Genomic DNA, 26,324 nt, shown 5'->3' with positions numbered 1-26,324 from the left:
TCTTCCGATAATGGAAAAGGCCAACCTCAGCTCGGTCGCTCCGCATTGCCGCGTGTTTGGACAGCTGGGGCCGTGATTCATTTGTTTAATGTATTGGATTTAAACTACAGCAGAGTTTCACCGTCTGTTTCTACACGCCTCCTGATGCGCTCATTTTTCTTTAGATACTGCAGCGATGCCACAGTCGATCCATCTGATAACCGATTCTTTAGTGTGACACAGTTCACTGCTGGTTAAAGCAATCAGACCGGTGACTACAGACATTAATGGGATTTATTCGGCCCAGTGCTTGAGTAATTTAATATGATGATGGGTAATGGCATATGCATGATCGCTTGTTAGCCTAGAACACTGCGGAAAAGACACATCCGCCGTATAAACCCTCCAAACATACATTTCCTGCCAGATCAAAGGCATCGGCCATAGTTTTATGATAATGGTGACTGAAAAGATCAATAGTCATAATACAAGGGAGAGTATTTGCCTGTTAGAAGATCCACTACACCGCACCTGTCCAAATCTGCCTCTCGGGGTTAACTATGTGAGCTGTCTTCATTTCTGCCAAGTGTTTCAGAGAGCTCATTTCACAGACCATTGACTGAACTCAAACAATTAATGCGCTTTCATTCGGTCATTAGAATCCTGAAGTCCCTGAGAGTTTGTATAAGCACGGTACAAAACTTTAGGAGTGTAAATGAAACACATTACACGTGTTAAAAACAAACCATGCATGAATAGTGAATGGCTTTTAAATAAAGAGGCTTTTTACCTTTGATAATACTAGGACTAGCCTAAAAGCCAGCATAAAATAGATGCAAATGAATATATGGGAAACCTCTGTATCCACTCTCATAGAGTTATCCATTCATCTTCTATTTCAGATAGAGTTTATTTATGAGATTGGGGATGTTGTAAAAACATTTATTTTGCTCAGTAAAAGCTTATATTTTGAGTTATTGCCTACTTATCATGCAAACATCTAGTGTGGATCTTTTTTTTTTATTGCTGGAGCATATGAGTAAAACAAATAAAATGCAGTGAGTGGTTATGACTAAACTAATATCTGATTTTATTTTCACTGAGTGCTTGTATATTATATTTTACAGTATTTCATTATAGCATGGGGCTGATGAATGCATAATCCTGATTGGTTGAGAAATGTTGGGTTTGCATTATTTTTCAATAAACATCTCCTGTTAAATGTCTCTGCTTTGCATTGTGCCGCATTACCACCTTGGGTGTGCATTTTTTTTTTTTTTTTTGAATAATTCAATGGCCCTTTGTCAATTATGTAAGGAATAATTGATGACAGGCCGATAAATTATTTGAAAATAATGCACACAGGTAATGCAGCTGCTGTTACACCGCAGGTGTGCATTATTTTCAAATATTTCAAAGGACCGCAGCCAATTATTCCACTTATACCAGGGTTACCACAAACATTGCTCTGGTGGTTATTATAATTTAGCTTTTGCACACTCTCACACATCCACAGTCGCATTTTCTCATTCAACAGTATGTATATTGCTGTTGCAGTAAAACGCATTGCCACATCAAATCTGTAATAATAAGCACCTAGTATATACAACTAACACAGGTTGGTTAACGTAACTGTTGTCATAATAATCAACACACTTAATTAAATAATTGTTGGTTTAACTTTAATAAGTAAGTTACCTAGTTGCCTTAAAATTTTTATTTAATTTTAACACAAAGTTTTCAGGCAACCAAATACAGTAACTCACTTTTTTAAGTTGAACCAACATTTTTTTACAGGGCATGCATCTTGTTTTCTATACACTGTGCATGGACTTAATTGATAAAGTCCATTTATGTTATTTATTTGCATTATTTCAACACTTTTGGATGCTTAGGTCACACTGTAAAAAGTAAACAGTTGGATTAACTTAAACATAAAAAACATCATTTTTGGGTGAAAAATACTCTAAAAAGCACCTATTTTGTTGCTAAAAAAACATTTTTGTGCATTTGGTATGATACAATGTGTGAGCGTGGTTTATGGTTCAAAATAGAGCTGTCCCGATCCCACTTTTTCATTTCCGATCCAATACCAGAATTCCTTATATCAGCCGATACCGATACCTGTCCGATACTACTGTAATTAAATGTGTATAGTGCTTTCTGATACATCTAGTATAATTTTAAATGTAAAAATCAATCATTTAAAATGATTTACAAGTTACAGGAAACGTTAGTAAATATTAGTGATGCACCGATGTATCGGCAGCCGATATTTATCGGCCGATTTTTGATGAATTTGAAAACATTGGCATATCGGCAATAGCACGAGAAAGGCTGATACCGATTGTTTATTAATTAACTGCACAAAGAACTCCATTATATGTAATAAAAAATGAGTTAATGTTGTTAATAAAATATATGCTGAATAGCAAAAACCACCTTTGAAGATTGTCATGCTGTCATATAATATTTGTTTTAGCTTAATTTGTGTCTCTCTTATTATGTTGGTCAGTTGAATGTTAATTAGATCCAGAAATAAACTAGCTAATAGACCAACTGTATTGTATACAAGTTTTTAATATTGGTATCGGCATCGGTATCGACCAGAAGTTGTCTGTTTAAATCGGTATCGGCCCAAAAAAATCCTATCGGTGCATCCCTAGTAAATATTAATCATGGCAGTGTTTGATAAATTAAGTATGCTAAATATTTTTTTTTAACTGCGTAGAACTGTCATAGTAAAACAGCTTTAGAGTGCAGATGGTTTCTTTTGGGAATTATGCGTTTGAACAGACTTTTTATGCACATTCCGGGTGCAGAATTGATGCGCCTAAGCATAACACGCTACGTTCATGAGGTTTCTGGGTACAGAATTAATGCCCTTGAAGCATTCTCTCATGGGAATCCTTGCACCGCAATGGAAAGTTTATAATTGTTAAAACACAAAGAGAAGAGATGCATCGTGTGCTTAGCACAAAGTGAACTGCATCCATCCAACGGCTTACTGAGACTTTAATAAAGCCTACAGTTATCTTAGTGTATTAAAAGACTTTGAATATAGTGCAGAAAACATTTATGGCGCTTTTATAATACGTTTTAATAGCTTGTCAATAACAACCACGGCTAACGCACATATCGGAATTGGATCGGTCATGTTGTCGGTCCTCGATCCGATCCAGCCAAAAAGCCCAGATCGGCCCCAATACAGCATATCGGACCGGGACATCCCTAGTTCAAAAACACATTATGATCCACATACCATACATTTTTGTTGCTCCAGATAGCCACTGCCTTCCTCAAACGCTCTGATTTTGTACAAAGCTCACAGATCTGAAAAGGTCCCTGATTGGCCAGCTTACCAGTACATTGTGATTGGCCTGAATACCTCTGATGTCAAAGGAAATGTAAAATTGTGAATTCGAATAATATGTGCTTTTTAAGTAAAAAATGTAAGTTGAGAAAACTGTGTAAGAATCGGTGCTTAAAGTGGGTCGGTACTCACGGTACACTCCTCACATGTTGCCAGTACCGTGCCTCTCCGAGTCAAAGCGTCAGTGAATGTGTGATTAATACTAATGACATCACACTACAGGGCGGGGGCACTAAATGAATTATCTGATTTATCTATCATCTCGACAAATCATGCAGATAATAGCCATTACATGAAGTTTTCTTTCACAATTTGAATAGGACCAAGGATGTGTGAGTCATAACTTCACCAGGATAAAGCAAAAACTGTCCGTGAGCAAACATGTCCCTGCGGTTCGAACAGGCAGACTGCTACAGCAACACAAGCAACATTACCGCTGTTATTACATCAGACAGTGATGTGAACAATAACGACCATTAGTGGCCAGTACCAGCTGACCCTAATTCTTTTACGAGCCTGTTTCATGAGGTAAACATTTAACAGAATTTAGCTTTTATCCTCTATCTTTTAATAATGGGTATATATTCAGTGTCATAGATTAGAAGTGAAATAATTTACCATTAAATGTGACCCACACACACACACGTTGTATTACCAATAACTTTACCCAGCACTGCTAAAAATATCTAATTTAACAAAATATCAATTCAGCCCTAAATCAAACTGACCTGGAACTCCAGCCTGCATCCACATGTTAATGTCTGTGCCTTCTCCTTCCCGCTCAAGAGACGTGACATTGATGGGAGCCAACAGTTTCATCACCTCCTGCATGATCGCCCGAGCTTTGTCACTGCCTGTGAACTGCAGTCCCACGGGCCTGAAGGTGCCCAAGTCAGACTCCATTACCAAGTCAAAGTTCGAGATGTTTGTCTAAGAAGAAACAGAGGAGAAGTCAGCCGAATCTCCATAAAGTCGAGATGAATTGTGCATGAATGTATGAATCAATGTATGTAACGCTGAATTACTTTTGTGTAACTTATGTCCTGAAAAAAAAGATGATTAGTGTCATTCTCAACAGTATGCATTACCAGTCCAACTGGGACAAAGTTCTACCCACAATCTACATAACTGGACGTAATACAGTAAAAAGCCAGATCGGTGGCCAAAACGCAGCATATGAATCCTGCTTGGCCAGAAACCACTGCTCTCTGATCAGAATCCAACCTCATAAAAGAAAAAAAAACAAATCCCGCGGTAGTATGCAGATACAATAGAGGTACAAATCCAACTGCTGGCTAAATTGTTCCATACTATAAAGTATCACGTTACAGCACACAGACCTGACAAATACAGTTAACTGCACAATTCGATCCAAAACCATCGTCCAAGTAAAACATTACTAACAGAAACAAAACTAGATGGACGGGCACTGCAAGTCCTAGGGCTTGCGTGGGAAATTTCAGCCAATTTGCTTGTCCTGCTATGCTAGGATCAACTAATATTTTTCACTGGCAAGACAAAAACACATGAAGTAGATTTATTTCATACTGCAAATCTCAAGACAGTAAAATAAGCGATTTAACTGATTTAGATGAGGTACATTGTACTTTGTACGTGATACGCTAAGCTTAGAGGATAAGGGTAAATTTGTTTCAAATAGTACATTACATTAAATTCACATTAGATCTTGTTAGCCTTGATGGAGGATCTCAGAATTGCTCAAGGGCAAAAGAGCAGTTACACAACACACGGAGCAAAACCCACTCGCTTGTGAAACCTTTTAAATTAACATTTACAGCTAATGAAAAGTCTGAATTACTCTGAGCTTAATATCATTTACAAAATGGGCGGGTGGGATCAGAGCGAACCAAGCCCACTAGCACATGAAGTTTATTTGCAGTGGCATTTAAACGCCTAGTTTACTAAACGAATTATGCAAATGAAGTAACAACGCAAACGTGGGCAGAAAATCTGTGTTGAGCGCAATTTGCACGCTGCAGTTTCCGATCATGCGGGTCGGTCCTGGGTGCTATGCAGACTATTACCATCTGGCATTATGGCAGGTGGTGGCACTGAGTGCCGTGGTTCACCTGTTTTGTGAATCTACCCTGTGATAATACACATAAAACACGACAGATGAGTTCAGATGAGTTGCCACATTATAAAAGTTTATGGGCCGGTTTCCTGGACAGTCCCAGACTAAAATGCATCTTTGAGCTGCTTTAATTTAAAAACATATTGTATTGACATATCTTAACGTATACCAGTGCCACTAGCTGCGCAGTTCAAAACTTTAGCGTTATATTTTAAATGTCGACAAATGACTGACGGTGTTTCCATTAATCGATGATAGGCGACTGAAACTTAGTTTGGATTTCCTCTCACAATAAGTCATTCCAAACATCAAGGTGACTGATGTTGCTAGGATGACTAATATCACGTCCACCGCACTACGCATGATTTTTAACCGAAGGAGACGTAAAGGGGGTTGCACACCAAGTGAGAAACACCGCGTCGCGCCATGTATTAAACGCTGCTCAAATCCCTGCTGCGCCACTCATACAGCTTAACATTAAATAACTTCATATTAGTCCCAAATTGTTAATGATTTACATAGGCTGCTAACGCATATTTTGCAGTAGACTCTGCCTGACTAAGCTTGCGCTATTTAATTTGCACATCCAGTGTGCGATACCTGCGAGTTGCCCAACATACGCGACGCAATGCAATGCTTCTTGCGCAGTGTACGACCCGCCTTTAAGAGTATTATCCAAACATACATACCAAGGAAATCCCCTCATACTAAGAGGTAGGAGTGTTATCCAAACATTATTGGCAATGAAAGCCTCTTATACTAGGAAGCAGACATAAATTGAGGTGTTTCTGGGAGGTTTTAGTCTTCAAATAATGATTATGTGACTTACTTGTATCACGTGACCTGAAAATGAGAATAAAGATTTCCATTGCAAAATACACCTTTTCCGAATGGCCTGAAAAACCACCTCATGCGAGCATAAAAACTTTTTTGCGATATGTGGAAGTTTTTTCGAAACTAACATGTTTCCATTAGCTGTATTTTCAATGTCAATTTGCGCAATTTTAAAGGGACACTGCACTTTTTTGAAAATATGCTCATTTTCCAGCTCCCCTAGAGTTAAACATTTGATTTTCACCATTTTGGAATCCATTCAGCCGATCTCCAGGTCTGGACGTATCATTTTTAGAATAGCTTAGCATAATCCATTGAATCTGATTAGACCATTAGCATTGCGCTAAAAAAAATAACGAAAGAGTTTCGATATTTTTCCTATTTAAAACTTTACTCTTCGGTAGTTACATTGTGCACTAAGACCGACAGAAAATTCAAAGTTGTGATTTTCTAGGCTGATATACCTAGGAACTATACTCTACTAGGAACTATAGATTATGCTAAGCTATGCTAAAAGTGGTACCGCCAGACCCGGAGATCAGCTGAATGGATTCCAAAACGGTAGAAATCAAATGTTTAACTCTATGGGAGCTGGAAAATAAGCATATTTTCAAAAAAGTAGTGTGTCCCTTTAACTCTTTCCCCGCCATTGACGAGATATCTCGTCAATTAAGAGAAAACGCTTCCCCGCCAATGACGAGATTTTCCGTCTTTCCGCAATACCGCTATTATTCACCAGGTGGCGCCCTTCCGCAACTTTTTAAAACCGGAAGTATTGCCCTATGGCAAGCTGCTGCATGTCCGTGTCTGTTTTAAAGATCGCTCTGCATCTGATCTCTATCAAAATTCCATCATAAAAATGGAATTATCTCTGCTTTTTGCTCAAAATATGGTGTTTTTGCAAAAACCTACCCATATTCAAAAGCTGATTGCAAAAGAACCACTAAAGGTAGGATGAAACGTTTTTTTTGTTTGAAAGCAGAGGGTCTGTTCTTTCATTTGGTATATTGTATGTTTATATATTTAAAGAAGAACATTTTCTGGAAGGCATTAAACTTTGGTGAAAATCATGAAAAACGCTGGCGCTGGCTGGCAACTTTTTTTAAAAACGCTGGCGGTGAAAGAGTTAAGGATAATGGAATTGCAGCTACTGTTTTGTCTCGATATGCACACTTGTATTGTTTTTTGTAAGGTTTGTTTGGAAAACTACTTAAAATTACTTAGATTAATCTAAACCCTGGATGAATAACCATCCCTAAAAGTTTTAGCACAGTAGAGAGGTGTGACGTACCTTGTGACGTTCAAAGTACTGAGCAGCTCCAACTCCTCCTGGCTCCTCTGCAGACCACATAACCGCCCTCAGTGTCCTTTTGGGACGCAGCCCTGGGGACCCAAGCAATCAACAGTATGAGGCAACCAAATCATATTTCAGAATACATTTTCATAATACAGCCACTGTAATACTGTCTCACAGGCTATCATCAAGTTTAAAAAGATTGATCAATCTGATCTTTAATAGAAAAGACAGAGAAAATGAAATTTACATTTGAAATAAAACTAGATTTGTAAGGTCAGCTTGACACATCGCAGACCACATGCTGACGTTTCTAGGTACCGGATGATCTTGGCCCTTCAGACAGTTGCATACTGGGCGCTTCATAACTGTCTGTACCTCCAGTGGAGAAGAGATATTTCGGGCTTAATTGTGCGAGGAATTCTCAATGAACTGTCTGTACGGCTCCTAAACTACACAGTCCGCATAGGAAACCTGGTCACTGTGTCCAAATCGGATGGCACAGCAGGAGTCGGGGTAGAGAAAATGTGATTCTATTACAAAACAGAGTCAAAGTCCAAACTTTATATGGGAAATAACTCTCAGTATCGCAATAATGAATCACTCGCATACTAAAATCAGAGCTAAAGACTGGTTGAAATAAATGTTGTTGATAATAATTTAAATTGCTTACTCTAGCAGCACTGAAATGAATCATGTTGTTTGTGGTTATTGTGAGCTGTTATAGTTTTACTTTGCCAATGTATTTGGCAAGAGGAACATCTTAAATACAAATGAACACAACTCTCAGTGTTTCCTGTGCAATAAAGCAACAATAGAGTACAAGGGGCCAGGAGACTTAGACTCCATTACATATTGACACTCGGCAGGAATTTTAATAATCCATATAATAATGGAATATATTCCCCATACACTTCACTTCTACACTTACAGCACATTTCCGTAAAACCATGTGCTGTAAGTGAAGGTCACACTTTCCAAACATGAACCAGTTAATCCTTGAAATATATTTTTATGATATGGAAATCTGCAATACCTCATTCTGATTGGTTAATCACAGCATTCTAAGCTGTATAATTACCTGTTGTCATGGGCAACCAAATTTTTTTATAGCTTTACAGGTTTCATTTTTCCTGTACCACCCAGGAGCCTCTTACTTTTCACATAATGAAATATTTCCAACTTAAATCAATATTTAATATCCTTGTATTTATTTACTTGGTAAGAAGCTTTATTATAAGTTATTGTTAAGATGGAAAATACCTTCAGGGTGATACTAGACTCGTTTTATGATATATATTCTACCCCATCTTCCTAACCTAACACTGAAACCTAACTCACACCAGAACACGCACACACACACATGTGTACTGTAGGTCATTTGAAGATATTACTGACTATTGATAGTTTTCAGTCATGTGACCCACCAAGGGGGTTGGCAGGCAAGAAAGCAACAGTTTACATTGGACTCTCCATAGAGAGGCAGCACAAGCAGGTCAATTTTCCATCTGTTTTAAGCAACGATTATTTAAATAACCTCTTCACAGAAGGAAATTTAAACAAAAACTATAAGTTTTGGCCAGTAACGATTATACACAGCACACGATTGCATATTTAATAGTGAATAAAAAATGTGAGATTAATGGCAGACCTTCACTTTGACTATGTTTATATATGTTTATATTTCGTGAAAAATGTCTCGCCTTATACTGCCATCAGGATTATATTAATATTAGAGGTGCGCAGGGCAAAAACTAACTTGGGGTTATTTGAAACACGAACTGTTTACATTGTTGCACAAGGTTGATCGTTTTGAAATATGTCTGCAGCTCTTAGCAACTTTTTTGGTGGGCTTGAAAATATTTTGAACCAGCGGGGTTCATTGTAACACTGTAACCCCTCAGCACTTACAATATGAAAACCGCTAATGTTAGCATAATTCTTGTCATTGTTTTAAATAGTCTACACACAAATGATTGCTGGCTGCCAACAAAATAAATGTGCCTGTCTTGTCTAAAATCGTGTGTCAAATTTATTTTTGTTCATATCTTTAATATTGACTGAATAAGGGAACATCAAAGATTGAAATAATAATGAAATGAATGACTAAAATCAGACTTTGATGCTCATTATCTCAGAATTAGATTTTGAAACTGTAGTATGGTTATTACAGACTGGGTCACATATAAAAAATGTTTTGTCATAATTGTGCTGCTTTTTCTAACATATTTAGACATTTGTATTGTTATAAAAGGACTGGATGAATGAATACAGTGTGGATACCTCTCTATTATAGACAGATATATAAACAATATCCACTTCAAGTATATATACAAAATAGTATTGAAATATTTGCCAGCAAATTTAATTCTTAGCAAGTGTTACAACTAACCCCCTGCCTGTTACAATGAACCCCACCTATGGGGTAAAATGTAACGTTTGCACTTCTGTCACGTTCGGTGTAATTGTCCAAGAATGTTAAGTACTAGAAACAAACTTCAAATGTTCATTGTTAGCAGAGATGTGTGTGTTGCTTGTGTAAAAATATAATTAATCAAACTCAAATATTTTTTCAATGATTGAGCCAAAACCAAAAAGCGTTAGGTTGTCCCGCTCTCCCCTATATTATCATATTGTATTGTATTATAATATATTAAATCATGTTAATAAAAAACATAAAACTTCAGTCTAAGCACAAGTTTATTACTATAAGTACTACAAATTATATCAAATATAATTTTCGGGCGGCACAGTGGCCCTCCAGGACCAGAGTTCCCCACCCCTGCCGTAGATGCTGAAATGGCGTGAAGAAGGGAAATATAATTTTCACTCTTTCATATCACTTTTGCATTTTCACATGCCAACTCTTTGGCCAACTTTAGCAGTAACTAATTACTGTACTTGGTTTTTTAGTACACAACCACAATCCAGCTAAGAAAACAATGTCGATAATGATTTATGGCTGATGAATGATGCAATGATGAATATATCCAGTGTTAATGTGAGGTTACCTTTGATGAAGTGGTCACTGTTAATGCGAGTGTATATATTGATGGCTGCCATTGGCTAACCTTCACTGGGGACAGAGGCACATAGGTTTGTCACAAAATTCCTCTTTTTTGGGTTCCAGGATTTTCTCTAGTTGGTTAATGCATGTTATTGCACAACAACTATTCAGTGTTTAGGCTAAACTAAAATAATCACTCACTTCTTAACCTGCCGTCAATGGCAGATAGTGCTCTCTTTCCCGCCAGAGGGTTCCTCTTAGTGCCTGACGACGACACATGAAACTATCAATAGTACAGTGTATGCTGCTGTATAAGGATCTCACCTAAGTCTCTGATCAGAGAAAGTGCCTCCCACGAAATGATGGCCCCACCTCCATCATCCATAGCCCCCTGCCCCACATCCCAGCTGTCCAGGTGTCCACTGATCAACACCACCTAGAGGACACAATGCAGAAAAGTGAATACTAATATAAACACTAAGAAACGGCATTTCTTTCAAAAATTAGATATTGATACTAACTGAATGCTCTCAGCATACTGTATATATGTTTTTATCAAATACTTTTGCTTCATCTCCACTTAACCCCACCTCAAGCCATTCAGAAATACCGCTTTATTGGCAGTCAGATGCCATAAAGATAAAAAATACTAATTTGTAAGAAACCAAGTCAGACGCACTTAGAGGTATTTGCATCTGAGCTCTTCAAATGTATATGCACACATTTCCACACACATTTCAGCATTACTGTTACACAATTGATTTTTCATTTCAAATAATGGTTTACATTGTTCCTTAAAAAAGACCTCCTGGCGAACTTCATCAGGTTTTGGCTGTCATTGCAAATGGATGTTGTCCGACACGGGTCAGAGTTGTAGATTAGATTTAAACTCTGAACATCCTCCTCTCACCTTCCATCGTCCTAACGCTGGCTAAAAATATCTTCCTGCACCCCACTGAGAGCATCTTTCTCCACTTTGCATTCACTTTAAGCAGAGCTGCATAAACATAAAGAACAATGCCTACAAATATTGCCGTTGTGTTTATCTGCTGTCAGACAGCAGCGTACACGATATCCCCTACAGACTGCACAACAAGCTTGGCTTTTATGGCATTAAACAGCAAGATTTTCCAGAGTCGCTTTGGATATGTGAGGGTTTCCAGATGCTTTGTCAACTATCTGCCCACAGCATCCTGTCGGCAAATGTACAAATAACGTCTGGACATCAGCCAATCAGCTACAAGCTCAGTTACACCCATTGCCTAAAATGTTTTTTTTGAATACCAATTCAAACACGATTTTCTCAATATCATGTTCATGTTAAGTCAACACTGTGACTGTAAAAAAGAAAAGTTTGTTCAACTTAAAAAGTAAGTTATTTGGTTGCCTTAAAATGTTGAGTTAATTCAACTTAAATATATATATTGCTGGGTTATTATACCCCATGGTATAATATAACTGCTAATATATAACTGCTGGGTTATTATACCCCATGTTTGCATAAAAACAACCCAACATTGGGTCATTTTTAATCCAGCATGTATTCTGTCCAATATTTTCCAATTATGGGTAAAAAATTAATAATAACCCGGCAATTTATAGAGTGTAGGCAACCAGATAAATTACTTTAAGTTGAACCAACAAATTATTTTACATTGTACTATTCATTTATGTCAAGCATCTGTAATAGATAACAGTCATATGTGGTAAACTTCAAAGCAATGTCCATTGTAGTGCTCTAGCAGCACCGTAACCAAAATTAGCTGTAACAAGCCACTTTCTATTGCAATCGCCCTTTTATGTTCACTAGAGTACTAAGGTTTTTTGATCTTATTCTTTGTAAGATTGCTGCTTTCATGATCTTGACGTACAGAAACCACAGAGATATCTATATAAATCTAAAGTTCAGATAAGTATTCAGTTCAGTATTGTCGGATCAGTAAACAGGAGACATTGTGGTCCTTAAATTTGCTTGATAAACAACACTTATCATCATTTTGTTGAACCTGTATGATGTTTGAAGTACAGAATTTTCACACAGTTCCTTATGGTAACCACAGGTGTTAAGATAAAAAAGTCCATACCATAACCTGTGCACTTTATGTCAAGTTTTATAAAGCGATACAATACACTGTAAAAAGATTCCGTATAAATTACAGTATTACTGGCAGCTGGATGCCAGTAACTTACTGTAAATTTAAATTAATGTTATTTACTGACAACAGTTTGTTCAAAGTTAAATGAACATTAAACATTAACAAGTCTTTGTCTTACAGAATAAAAATATAAAATAACAGCCTCATGCAAAGCATTCTGGGAACCAAAAATCCTCATAAACCTTTTTCTGGGTTTTTCTTTCAGATTTTGTTTCCCAGAATGCTTTGCTTGAGGCTGTTATTTTAATTTTATTCTGTAAAGATACAGACTTGCTAATGTTTAATTTTCATTTAACTTTGAACAACCTGTTGCAGGTAATTAACATAAATTTAAATCTACAGTAAGTTACTGGCATCCAGCTGCCAGTAATACTGTAAATTCTACGGAATCTTTTTACAGTGTAGAAAAGGACTGAAATTCCCCTTCCCAAACTTCTGCTTCTTATTTGCTTTCATGCTCAGAATCAAACGTATCATGCAAAAAAGAGCTCTTCAGTTGATTTCACATCTCATTTTATGCTTCCTTATTTGTTGTTTGGCTTATGAACAAAAGCTTCAAGAAGATACTTCAAAAGATTTTCTTTTATGTTCCACAAAAAGGGTTTGGAATGATATGAGAGTGAGCTGGGTGATTTTTTATTTAAATACCATTATGAATAAAGTGGTAAAGCATAAACAATGTGAAGTAAGTAATCCTTGGAGAAAACACTCAATTGTACACAAAACATTAATACAAATTAAATGTGCATATAAACACCCAACTCGCAGTATAAAGTCATTACTTATATAGAACATCTAAAACTATCTGAAAGCTTTACATCAACACATACTGTACATCACCATAAAACTAAATTTCTGTAACCCACTTCAAAGCTAACTCACAAACAGAATCTATTTTTACACTTCTTTCAAGTACAAAATGCAAACAAACATGTAAAACAGATTTCTTTTGGTATTGCACTTTAAATACACTGCAGGGCTCAACAATAATGATAGCCAGATGGCCCGGGGCCAGCGTGAGCGATCCTCGAGCCAGTTGACAAAACTGTCACTTATCAGTGAAAATCTTGGCAGGACCAGTAAAAATCTGAACCATGGGCCAGTAGAAAGAAATCCTTATGTGGCGTACATACCAGACACAATTTCAACTATTGGCATGAGAATATTACATTCAAAGTCAATGCAAAAATGTGAATAGACACAAACTCTCGCGGGGCGATGTGATTGCTGCGAACACGCGCTTTGCTTCAAACGCGTCTACCACGTAAGTTGAAAATATTCAACTCATGTGGAAAATTTCCATGCACAAAGAAAAATCCTGCTAAGAATCTAGAGCAGGGGCTTTTTGGGGGTCCCTGGTGGTATTATCAGGGGTCCCCCATATAGTCTTTCAATTTTTATTTTATTTGGGTTTTGCTTTTGAAAAATGAAATTAGGCATACAACAAAATATATTAATAGACTAATAAAAACATCAAAACTTGATAAAAATGGGGTTTCACATCAAAATCTATTCAGTAAATAAATTTTTTTTTATGTATTATGTTAACAGTATGAGACTTTGTATTCCAAAATTATTATTTTTGTAATGTAACCATCATAACAAAGTATGTAAATCCAGTCCTAATTTGATACATGTACTAAGGGTGTCCTGCCAGATCCTTGTTTGGTATTAAGATCTAGTTCAGCATGGCAGCGTTCTGACAGTACAATGTTTCATGTGGGAGATGCGTGGCTTTTGTATTGGATTATTCTGACCACGCATTACCCGGGTCTTGTCACTTTTACCCGATCCCTTACTTGTGATTCTTTTCAGCTGTGTCTCATTAATTTCTCCCTATTTAAAGTCCTTTTGTTTGGTGTCTGTAAGGGTTAGTTTTGTGCTGTTTCCTTGTGAGTATTGAGTCGAGTATATGTCAAGTTAAAGCCTAGCCTAGCCTAGCCTAGCCTAGCATTATTTGTTTTAAAACAGACACAGTTGGATGCAGGGACTGAAAATAAAAGATGATCCAGTGCCGACTATATTGGATCTGACAGTAATGTCACAACAAACAACTAAACAACTGTGGGTGCTTTTGTTTGGTAGAAATATCAGGCACAGAAATCAAACAGGTACACTAACCATGCTACCCATCTCAGCACATGAAAAATGCAGATAGGCCGAAAAATCATGACATTTAGCAACTTTGACAATAAGAGAACAGACTACAGATTAAAGTTAACTTCCTAATAACTATGTGACAGGGTGGAATTCAACAGCTGACTGAGCTCATAATTAAACACTATCATATCCCTGTTAATGAGCTTTGAAAGCAGCGGCCTATTCATTACCAAACACTGAAATATGAATGAGTGCCAGAAATGCAGAGAGTGCATGGGGAGAGGATCAGCACTCACTGTCTGAGGGGAGTAATATTGAAATGCTGAACCATCAAGAAGACGTGTAAATGAAAATCGAAACATGAGCTGATCAAATTAAAGTTACCTTATATCTGTATATGCAAATGTATTTTGTGAGAGGAATGCATACTGTAGGTTATTATAAGGGGTTGTAATTACTTTCATTCAATGACATTAGGTGTATTTACAGAGAAATGACATAACAGATTTATAAACAGTAGAGTGAGGTCTGCTGATACTTAAAATAGGCGAGTGGTTATGGATTTAACCGTTTAAAAGTGAATGAGAGAGAGAGAAAGAGAAATGCAGGTAACGGACAGTGTGTTTTTTTGTTTGGGTCTGTAATGCCTTTTAAAACCTCTCTCAGATAGCTCTATTTAGTGATGGGCAGAGCGAGGCTTCGTGAAACACTGAAACAGTTGAATCAATTGTGTCGAGGCTTCGAAACATGGATCGAAACCGCCTCCACAGTGACACCTAGTGGTCATTTGCACGTATTGCCATAGAGCAGCCTTGACAAGGTTTTAGACGAGCACTGACAAATTGTATCCCACATGTTGTGTAATTGATATAAGTGATCAGGTGGGAGAGTGGATAGTGTCCTAGACTCTCATGCAAAAGCCCTTTGGATCGAACCCCGGGAAACGCATTGTTATTACCGTCGTCACAATTAAGTTACATATTTTTTGTTGTTGTTTTAACATCTGTTTGACAACTACATGAGCTTTTAGGCTCATCATTGTCAATAACTATAAGCTGGTCTATTTAATAAATAAATTGAATAGAGATAAATACCACATAAACAATAAGAAATTAATAAAATATATCAAGCCACCATGTCACATATAAATATCTGCTGTGTGTGGAAGGACTTAGCCTACTTCTTTTTTACAGATAATTTCTCCAGCCTTTGAAAAACTCCTCTCACAAAAACCCACAAGGTCAATATGCGTTTATTTCACTTTTATACAGATGTGCGATTGTGTTGTCTGTTCCCGACCGTGCCAATCAAACGCTGATTCGGCAGACCACACCTGATGAAACATTTAATGAAACACTTCGAGGCTTCGTTTGGTCATAGTCACGTGACATGGGTGTTTTGAATCACGCTTCGGATCAGTGTTTCGACACATCTGCGCTTCGGGATCTCGCAAAGCTTCGGAACGACTGTTTCGCGTCAGCCATCCCTAGCTCTATTAGGGTGGGGGATTTTAAACAAGTGGTTTTGCACCTATTTGGCTCCCCCTACTGGCTTAACTTGCAAATCCCATTACTGATTGGCTGACTTTGCTGCCACTCAAAAAATGTAGCCAATTATTTTAAAGTGGAGGGGCAGTTAGATGCCTGTGATGTCATAAGCATCAGTTTTTCAGATTGGGCCGTTTTCTGGCTGACATTTCTAAAAGAGGAATTTCTATGAGACTGAGATGTTAAGCATGTCTAGCACTTTTTGTATGTTCGTGAATGCGGGTAGACTACCATTATTCAACAAAGACAAGGTAAAAATGGTTTTTCATTCTCTGTCCCCTTTAAATGTCTAGAGTGTTTTCACATCTAGTTCGTTCGAGGCCTCCAAACGCTCTCAGAGCAGTTCAGTGTGTATATGTGAACAAACCAAGTGATCTCAGACCCCCCTAAAAGGACCCAAAAGCTAACCGAACTCAGACCACGTCTGGAGGTGGTCTGAGTACGGTTCGCTTTCTGGTTCTTTTGTGGTTCGATTTCTTTTTGATATGTGAAATCAATGAGGTCCCGGTTCGTTTCGCGTGTGGTTATGACATTGTATCAAAATAAACTGCTGCACAGAAAGCTGGGGTCTGAGTTCTTATGAAGTTGTGATGTGAACAAGAAAGGGTCTGAGATCACTTCAGTTCTGTATAGGACCAAAGAAAGAACTGGGTCCTCTTTTGAGTCCACTATATTGTGAACAACAAACGAACTGAGGTCACATTCAGCTAGTTCCTTTTCTGGTTCACTTTAAGTGAACTGGGTTTGGTTCTTTTAAAATGAACTATATGTGAAAACACCCTTACGGTAAGGGAACCGAGATAATGCTGACTTTTTTGCTTTTTAGTAAAATTCATTAGTAAGAGTATGACTACGACTCCAAGCTTCAGGATATGGTCGAAACTGAACAACTGCATCAAATAAATGAACATCTCATTTAAAAAATGATAAACTCGAAGGGTCCACATCAACAAATATGCAAACTCTCTCTCTCTCTCTCTCTCTCTCTCTCTCTCTCTCTCTCTCTCTCTCTCTCTCTCTCTCTCTCTCTCTCTCTCTCTCTCTCTCTCTCTCTCTCTCTCTCTCTCTCTCTCTCTCTCTCTCCAACCCTGACACTTCCAGGAACTCCATCATTGTGTGTGCTAAATAAGTACAGGTCAAAACCAGAGCGTGGTTTAAAGAACGAGTATTAGAGGACAAACAGACCAAACTCAATGTATAAAGAACAGACTGTATGTTCTTTCCAACTCAGTAAATCATTCACAGGCTGACTTTTTTGGCGTAATTCAAACGATCATAAAACTAAAGAGGGCAAAAAGAACAGAGACAGTCAGACAGTGAAGAAATGTCTGAGAATGTTTTTGCCATCAAACTTTCAGTAAATGAAATCCTTTGGAATTGATCCTGAAGCACGCTGTGATTCTACGAAAACACAACAGATCGGTTTCACAATCTCTTTGTCGAAGATCTAAGGAATGTTTCAGATTCAAAACAAGTTAGGTTGTTAAAGTAGCATATGTGGTATGCTGTCGATTACCACAGACCAAAATTTGGATTTTCCCACAGATTGTACGAGCAAGCGTAAATAGGAAACCAAAGGCCAATCGAAAACTTTCATTTTAAGTACATCACTGTAAATGCAATGTACTCTTGTTATTACACTTAAGTGCAAGTAGGAATTATACATTTTATGTGGCTATTGGCTGCATGTCAAAGGTTGTCAATTAAGATTGACTTGTTTTAAGATTCCAATATTTTTTTTCCTTTTGCTGAGTTCATGAACAAAGCTTTAAAGAGTTTGAATCAAAGTCCCTTTAGGGAAGTCGCACTAGGCGGCCATATATGCAACGTCTCCAGGGAGTTATTTTAGTCATTCAAGACTAAAGTGTTATAAACCATGATGGAGAAAGACAGATATCCATAAAATCACGTGGTAAAATCACAATTAAACAACATATTTCTGACGAATAATTAAATCTGACATCAAATGTACCATAACTTTTAATTTTTTATGCTCAAATTGTAAACATTTTCATGGTTGTTTCAGGTACTGCGCATGCAAACAGGTTGGCAAACGCCTCACGTGACAGTACAGAGTCTTTATCGATTAATGATTGGTTCTTTTAACTGGAAGGCGGGATTTCCGTTGTCGCCGTATTGAGCATTGCATTGTCCCACATGATGGGCTAAACACATCTTTGTTTAAATGTACTGTATTAGAGCCTTCAAAACAAATATCTTGGTTTATTAACTTTGTTTATTAAGTCCAATCAAAGTATGTTTGTTATTAAGTATTGTGCAGGAAAGTTTAAAGGTCCAGTGTGTAGATTTTTAGCGGCATCTAGCATTGAGACTGTGAATTGCAACCAACTGCTCAGTCCACAGCTCACCCCTTACTTTCGAAATGCATAGTGAAGCTACGGTAGCCACCAAAGTCTGTAATCATCTGAGACAACATAGTGATAAAATGTCAGTTTGTTCGTTAAGGGCTACTGTAGAAACAACACAGTCTCACACCCTATTCGTCACATACTGCCGTTTGGTCATGACCCCCTCACGTCCATAGCGGACGTTGAGGGTACCCCCTATTCGTCGCTTGAAAACGTAGAGGGTCGTCCTATAGATTTGAATGCAAACCCCTCATCTTTGAATTTTGACGAAATGGGTTTATCGGTTTGCCTGCGCAATATGGTTTTAGACGATTGATTTTATGCTGCAAATGTGCATTTTGCACAAGCGTGCGGCGCATAAACGGTTACTATTGATGCGGTGACCAAACATTTTCGTGGAGCGGAAACCCTTGTCTGAATCGGTGTATCACGACTTTTCTCTCTCTCTTTTTTATATAGATATATTTGGTATACAATAAAATGACATATTTACAGGGCTGTATTTGCTGTGTGTTTAAAACATGCCTTAATTAACGTAGGATATTTTATTATTTTCGATCACGCACAGTTGGTCATTCCCCCTCACGTCCATAAGCTGACGTTGAGGGTACTCCCCAATTCGTCGCATGACAACGTAGAAGGGTCGTCCGCGATATTTGAATCCAAATCCCTCATCTTTGGATTTTGGCGAAATGGGGGTATTCATGCCTGCGCTGCAAAGTATGTTTTAGGCGATTGATTTTATGGTTCAAATGTGTGTTTTGCAGTAGCGTGCGGCTGTTACATTCATTGGTGCGGTGACTACATTTTCGTGGGGCAGAATCCCTTGTCTAAAGCGGTATCACGACTTTCTCTCTCTTTAAGTTATATGCTCTACATTAAAATGACTGTATATTTGCTGTATGTTTAATTAAGATAGGACCCAGTCTCAAGGCAGTTCGTGTAATTTAATCTATTGATTCGTGTCCATGGACACGATTTTCCCCTTTCGTGCTAGTCAGAACGACTTTCAATCTAATGTATTTCAATAGGAAGTATTTTTCGTGCCTGCATCACGTTTTTTTTCCTATAATTTTTTTCGTGTTTATAAGCACGAATTTAATCTAATGTATTGCAATAGTATATACCAGGGAGCTGTGTTGTTTTACTTTATTTGTCATTAATTGATTACACTTTAAGCGCTACTTTACTCAACATTTAATCAGGAGATGTTTATCCTTTTTTATTTGTTTAATATTCTGCATGATTGTTGTAAACCATTGTAAACCATCGTCAGCGGTACAAAATTGTTAATTTACGAGAATGCAGAGTTTTTCTACTGCCATCGTTTACAAATGTTGCCGTTTTTTCTGAGAAATATTGATTTTTCGATCGGTTTCGTGTGTCAAATACAAGAGTAAATACTACAGTACCCATGAGCCTTATCGACATCTACTATGGTGAAGGCACCAGCTAAAACTACATGTGGGCCCGCTTCAGATCACAATATTTTCTCAACACATGAACACTAACGTGTGCTTGATAATTCAACAATACGATGTTATGGCCATCAATTTTGATTGTTTCTACTTTGATTGTAAAAAAAAATAAGTCAGTTTCGGACGCCTGCATTTCCCAGAATCCTCTCTGCCTCCGTTGCTATGGAATCTGAGCCAGTCCTCTTTGCTATTGGGTGATTTCTTCTTCGGTACTCGTGACAGGGATTCTCTCATTACGCGAAAATCACTGCCAGGTGAGTCACGATGCTTTCGTTTAAAGTTCACTATTTGTTTAAATGTTATAATTCACGCCTTTCTTTTGGCATTAGGCTGACATTGCCATACCCGTACGAAAATGAACCATGTTTTTTGTGGTAAAAGTGTAGTAACTACGGTTTGTGTATCGATTATTTGCAAAATGGTTTTAGTAAACCAAACATGGTTTAACTTTTTTTTTTTCAAATTCATGGTTCTTTCTTAACTGTAGTAAAACAATGGTTAATTTTTGCAAGGGAAGTCTAATTAAAGTCCCATTAATAAGCTAACGTTAACCTAGTTTAAGTTATCAACCTTTAGGTTTAACTTAACGTGGTCATTGCTTTATTGTGTGAGCTTAATATAGTCTAAAGTTTTAATATTTGTCTTATAATATTTGAAAGAAAATAGGAATCCCCACTATTGGGGTACACTATTTAAGCCTTATATTAGAGCTAATTTACACTACATAATAAACATTTTCTGTTCTCCCTACAGATCCTGTCATTCGAATCACCTGTTACAACTTAGATTTATCGTTGCTTATTTTATAAACCCAAAGGCACTTTAAGAGCCATCCATCCTCTCTTTCTTTATCATTTTCTGTCTATTTCTTGCAACCTATCTCTATATACTGCATTTGTTGTACCTGTCTGTCCAGCTGTGTGTTTGTCCTTCTGTCTTTGTCTGCTTTGCAATGGCCACCAGATATACCCCTCACAAACAGGATCCCCGCTACCAAGAGGGGAGGCTCATGGCTCTTGAGCTGAACCATGACCACATTCTAGCTGAAGCCAAGGTTAGAGTTTTTATTTACCTGTTAGTTTATACTTAAACATAATGGATGTGGGACAACTGAAAATAAAAATGATAAATATGGAAAAGAGATGAGTGTTGAAGATTTCATACGGTATATTGTAATAGCAACTTATTTAGCAACTAACATCCTATAATGCTCTGTGGCATGTTTTAATAAGGTAATATATTTTGGAAAAGAGAGGTTTCATCCCCTGAGTTTCAGAGACTTGGAGAATCTATGCAAAGGCTCATTTAGGTGTTTCAATACTTACACTATGCTGTGTTTCCTTTTAGTTGTTGCATGTCTTTCACGTCCCGTACCTTTATTAGTCTTACAAGAAATATTCACTTCAACACACAGAGAGCAGCTGTGGAGACGAAACGTTTATGCCCTAGAAGAGACCCTTCACAGACCTCTAAAAGGATCTTTGTTGGCTGGGGCATGCCGAGTCCTTGGGAGGCAAGGAGGGGTGACGCCAAGCCTCAGCTACAGGTTATATCTGAATTATTTCAAAATTGTAGGAATTGAAATGTAAATGGTGGACCAAATCAAATTACGGAATAACATTGTAATTGTATTTGAGTATTAACAGTTTAAAACATTTCAATATGATAAAACACATAAAAAAATAGAGTATAACACTTAAGTATACTATCATGTCAAGTACTTGGTAATGTCTTTACCAAATGCTTAACAGAAATACATCTGATTTCATAAACAGTTCTGTATATAAGTTGAAAAAGATCATGTATGTAGTGATAGCCTAACCTGTTCTGTGTACTGTTACAGTCAGTTTTACAGGTTGAGTGCTTCCTGTCATCCAGTGTGGAGTTTCCACTTAACTGTACCCTCAGCAAAACTAAATCCTCATGAGGAATTTGGTAAATCGCATTGATTAATTTGAGTTTAATATTATTTAGTCAATAATATTAAACTTTAATTACTTAAAGTATGCTTGCTAAGAATTAATGCACAGTGCCCTGCTATATGGTTTAAGATGCATGTTTTTGGGGGGATTTGAGAAACTTGGATAACCAGATAAAAACACATTTAAGAGAAAAGTAAATCTAGGACCTTCTTGCTGTGAGGAGATAGTGCTAAACATTGAGCCACTATGCAATCCTATACAAAAAAAAATCAAACCTAGAATCCAACTAAATCTTGAATAGTCTGGGTTAGTGTATTATTTTTATATGAGTTATTCACCTAGAATAATGTTATTTTATTTTTCTCCCTAGGTGCAGAGAGTGGTTCTGTGGGGACCGTGGTGTATTACGTCACAAAAAACAGCCACTCCACAATAGGGAATGTGTAATTTAATAGGTTTTTTGAATCCATCCGTCCAACCAAATGCATCATTAAAGGGGAAGATGGATATTGCACTCAACACAAGGTATGTTCTCACAAAAGCCCTAATTTTGATGTTTTTATTTGTCTTCAGCCAGTAACAGGTAATCTAAACTAGTGGTTTTCTTTCTTTTTGGCAGTCGGCAAGATGACATACTGCTGTTGTAAACGCACAAACGTAATAATGCTTTCAGGCAAACCAATCATTTTAATTACCATCAATGGTAAAACCAATTCACAGTTTAGATTTCCATTTTAGATTTGATGTTTTTCACACTATGTTTTGATGTTTTCAATGCTGTGGCATTGTGCAGTAGAGTCAAAGTGCATTGTATAGCACATTACAATCCAAGTAAGGCATCGTGAGCAAGGCCTGTTGTGGGAGTCTAAACGGGGGTCAACTGCACACAATTTATGTTTAGTTATTATTTATTTATTTTGTGATTTTAGATATGTTCATCATTCACCAGTTCTCACTTCCCTGGACTTCAACCTTGCTACACACATGGTATCGTTATTAATCGAAACAAAGACAGATATCTTTATGTTTTTGTTCTCTGCAGACAAACAAAAAATATTAGCTGTTGCAAAGCAATTTGGTGAGTTAGCAAATGGTACTACTCGAGAAGTTAGGCAGAAGGAGTGCTATACTGGGATTATAGAAACTTATAAGATGTCTCTTAAACATTCACAATGTGCAGAATGAACTAACTGTTATAAAATATAGTACGTGATAAATGTTTTTTTTTTCCAAGGGCGTTTTGACTTGCATCAGCCACTGTATGTCTGTTAAACATGCAAACAGCAAAGGACCCCAGACCTGAAAGACCTTCTGAGGAGTGGATATTGACCAGCTTCAATAAACACCACCACACTTTACACACTGGACCTCCTGATCTCCTTTCAAGAACTCAAGGTCATCTCTCCAAGATTCTCCAGACAAGCCTTCGCAAAGCTGCTGGAGCATCGCACGAAGTGTGGAGGAAGAGTAAGTGTAAATGTTATCATTTTATTCAAAACTCAATAAGCAGACAATATCACAATTACTATTTCATTCTATATATCTTCCAGTCTGGATATATCAACGGCGATGCACTGCAACGCAGCTTCTTGGAGTTTTCATACGCTTCATTTGAAGCAGACCAGCTCTGGTGTGGTGCTCCTTTCACCTGCCCAGCCTGAACGCTAGAATTGTTGGCTGCATCAGCAGATCGAAACAGAAAGCTATATCACTTTTGCCCAAACAGAAGGTGGTCTTTATTCCAGTATTTTTATTGGTTTATTTATTTACTTGAATTGATGGATATTCTATTTTTCTTTCTTAGCTCTGGTGATCCTGTTTTTTGTTTTCTTTTTTGAGGGGCTTTTTGTGGCTGAAGACAGTGCGGTGTCTAGATTTGTCAACACCATACAAAAAGCACTGAAAATGCAATTTGAATCATAACTTGACAAAATAGTTGTTACACAAAAAAATCTTGTTCGGAGTTGATTTCTACTTTTGCCTACCAAATACTCCTAAATCAAATTAGGAATAAATGCCATATACTGTATTGTATGACACCATCACTTTAATTTGATTTGTTGTGTTTGTTGTGTGTTTCATAGACTGTGGCTTGCAAATATTGGCCATACTTGAAGAAGGTTGCTAGTGTCCTTCCTGATCTTCAGGAGCTGACCTCAATGAAACCTTTTCTTAATGTTATGCATGCTTGAGCCACGCTACAAAGTGTGAGGTATGTATAATATTTTTGCTTCATATGTACATGTGTAATATACATTCATAAGAAATAGAAGTTAATGGCTTGACTACATTATTTAGATTCTGTTTGGCATAACCATTTCTTGTACAGGTTGTAAAAGCCCTTTGAGGACAAATGTGATATTGGGCTATATAAATAAAATTTATTTGAATTGAATTAGTCTTGAATTCTTAAATTAGTCTTCCACCATTTATTCACAGATTAAATGAAGTGGTAGGAACAGGGACAACCACCGGTGTGTGGAACAAGTGAACAGCTGCCTATCACGTTGTGTCCGTACAACCAAATGTATGTCCACAGCAGGTGATCAGAGTGTTTGTAAGATTTTTGCATACTTTTTTATATTGAGCATCATACCCTCATTATTTTCTTTCAACGGCAGGGGTGGATGCTTACATGCTTACATTGCATGCAATGGGCTGGAACCATAAAAAGTATCTCTCTACATCAGGCACTTTCCACAATATATGTGAAAGTAAGTTTTTATTTTTTTATTTTTTATAAATGTTTTGTGTGTCTTTTAGTTGTTGTGTGCATTTTGCCTGTTGTTAATTGTACAATGTACAACAATCCTGATTATTGAATAACACTGTTCATCAGACATCCAGCACGAGACTGCAAGGCTAGCAGAACTAAAAACAAAGCTACATCGCACAGATAAAGGGGCGTCACAATGGCTTTCTGATGTGAAAGAATGGGTAGCTCATGGTAAGTGAGACCAATATTCTTCCCACTACTATGTGAATTTTTTAGTTTGATATTAAACAAGTGCCAAAGATGGTAGGCTTATCATCTATTTCTTAACCTCCTAAGACCTGGTGTGTCCATATACATGGACATCACGTTTTTTGTTGTTTGCATCATAATACTTTATTCTGTGTAACTGGAACCTGGTACACAAACATGAACAATTACACTGCTTCATTTTCAGAAAAAAATATTTGGTTAATATATTTATAGATTTTTCCTGACCCCAAATAGCTGGAAGAAATCTAAAATGCAAGCCAAACCAAAGCTCGGGTCTTAGGAGGTTAAACAGTTGGTGACATCTCCTGCCACCAAAAACAAGCCAACTTCATCTCACCATCAGATGTTATTGCACATTTATGTTGTGTTTATGTTTATTATAGTTTCTTTGCAGGAACTATACATATCAAGTAAAGTTGTTTAAACCATTAAAATGGCTTTTATATACAAATGTATCCTCTGAAATGTTTGTGTGTTGTTTAAACAGTGAATTTGCTTTCATTATCACTTCTACAGAGACATCAGAAACATCTCATGCCAGTAAAGGCACCACACACAGAGAACTTCAGCAGTCAATTGAGGGGCTTTATCTTGGTGTGATGCTCTGCAAGCAAACTCTCTACCGTCAGAATGGTATAACTATTATAATTTAATAGCTTGATAAATTCAAGCTAATGTATGCATCCTACTTTCCAACAACAATTACATGGAATTAGCATTTAATTCTGAACTCTGTTCTTGAAAAGTCTAGTCTGTAGGATTTATGTAGCTGTAACATTTTAGCTTCCTCCCCTAAATGGATCTTTCAGTTACCTCTTTGTCAATCTAAATTGTAATTTTCACATAAAATTCAATTGCTGCTTTCCCTTTTGCTTGTAAAATTTTTTCTTGGTGAACAGTTCACAAACCCCTGTACTTGTCTTTCTAGACAGCAGCAAGCTTCCCTAACTGGAGAGAGCAGTGTGTCTCAGATATGGCCGCGGGACCTTCATGGCAGTGGTATGTCACTATTCAGGTACTTCACAAGAATTTATTTACAGTTTTGTTTTATAGAGTATTCTGAACAAAAGCATGCTACATAGTCAGTGTTAAAATATTCATTTAATTTTTTGGTGTTTGCTTATTATGTATCATTTTGTAAAAAGTATGCATAATGCTATTATGCAATATTGTCTCAAAGTAAC

The 26,324-nt window shown here is 37.2% G+C and overlaps 1 protein-coding gene across 2 annotated transcripts in view; it reads right to left on the bottom strand.

The window, feature by feature from the left end:
* Positions 1 to 26,324, bottom strand: part of LOC135751826 (carboxypeptidase Q-like) — a 73,695-nt gene that overhangs the window by 4,899 nt on the left and 42,472 nt on the right. For both annotated transcript variants that reach the window (XM_065270095.1, XM_065270094.2), the window contains exons 5-7: positions 10,907 to 11,018; positions 7,573 to 7,664; positions 4,081 to 4,282 (exon numbers count right to left, since the gene is read on the bottom strand). In XM_065270095.1, coding sequence (XP_065126167.1) covers positions 4,081 to 4,282; positions 7,573 to 7,664; positions 10,907 to 11,018 — 406 coding nt within the window. The remainder of the gene's footprint in view (positions 1 to 4,080; positions 4,283 to 7,572; positions 7,665 to 10,906; positions 11,019 to 26,324) is intronic.

This window comes from Paramisgurnus dabryanus, chromosome 13 (genome assembly GCF_030506205.2).
Source record: "Paramisgurnus dabryanus chromosome 13, PD_genome_1.1, whole genome shotgun sequence".
NCBI lineage: Eukaryota > Metazoa > Chordata > Actinopteri > Cypriniformes > Cobitidae > Paramisgurnus > Paramisgurnus dabryanus.
This window is presented reverse-complemented; position numbering and strand designations above follow the sequence as displayed.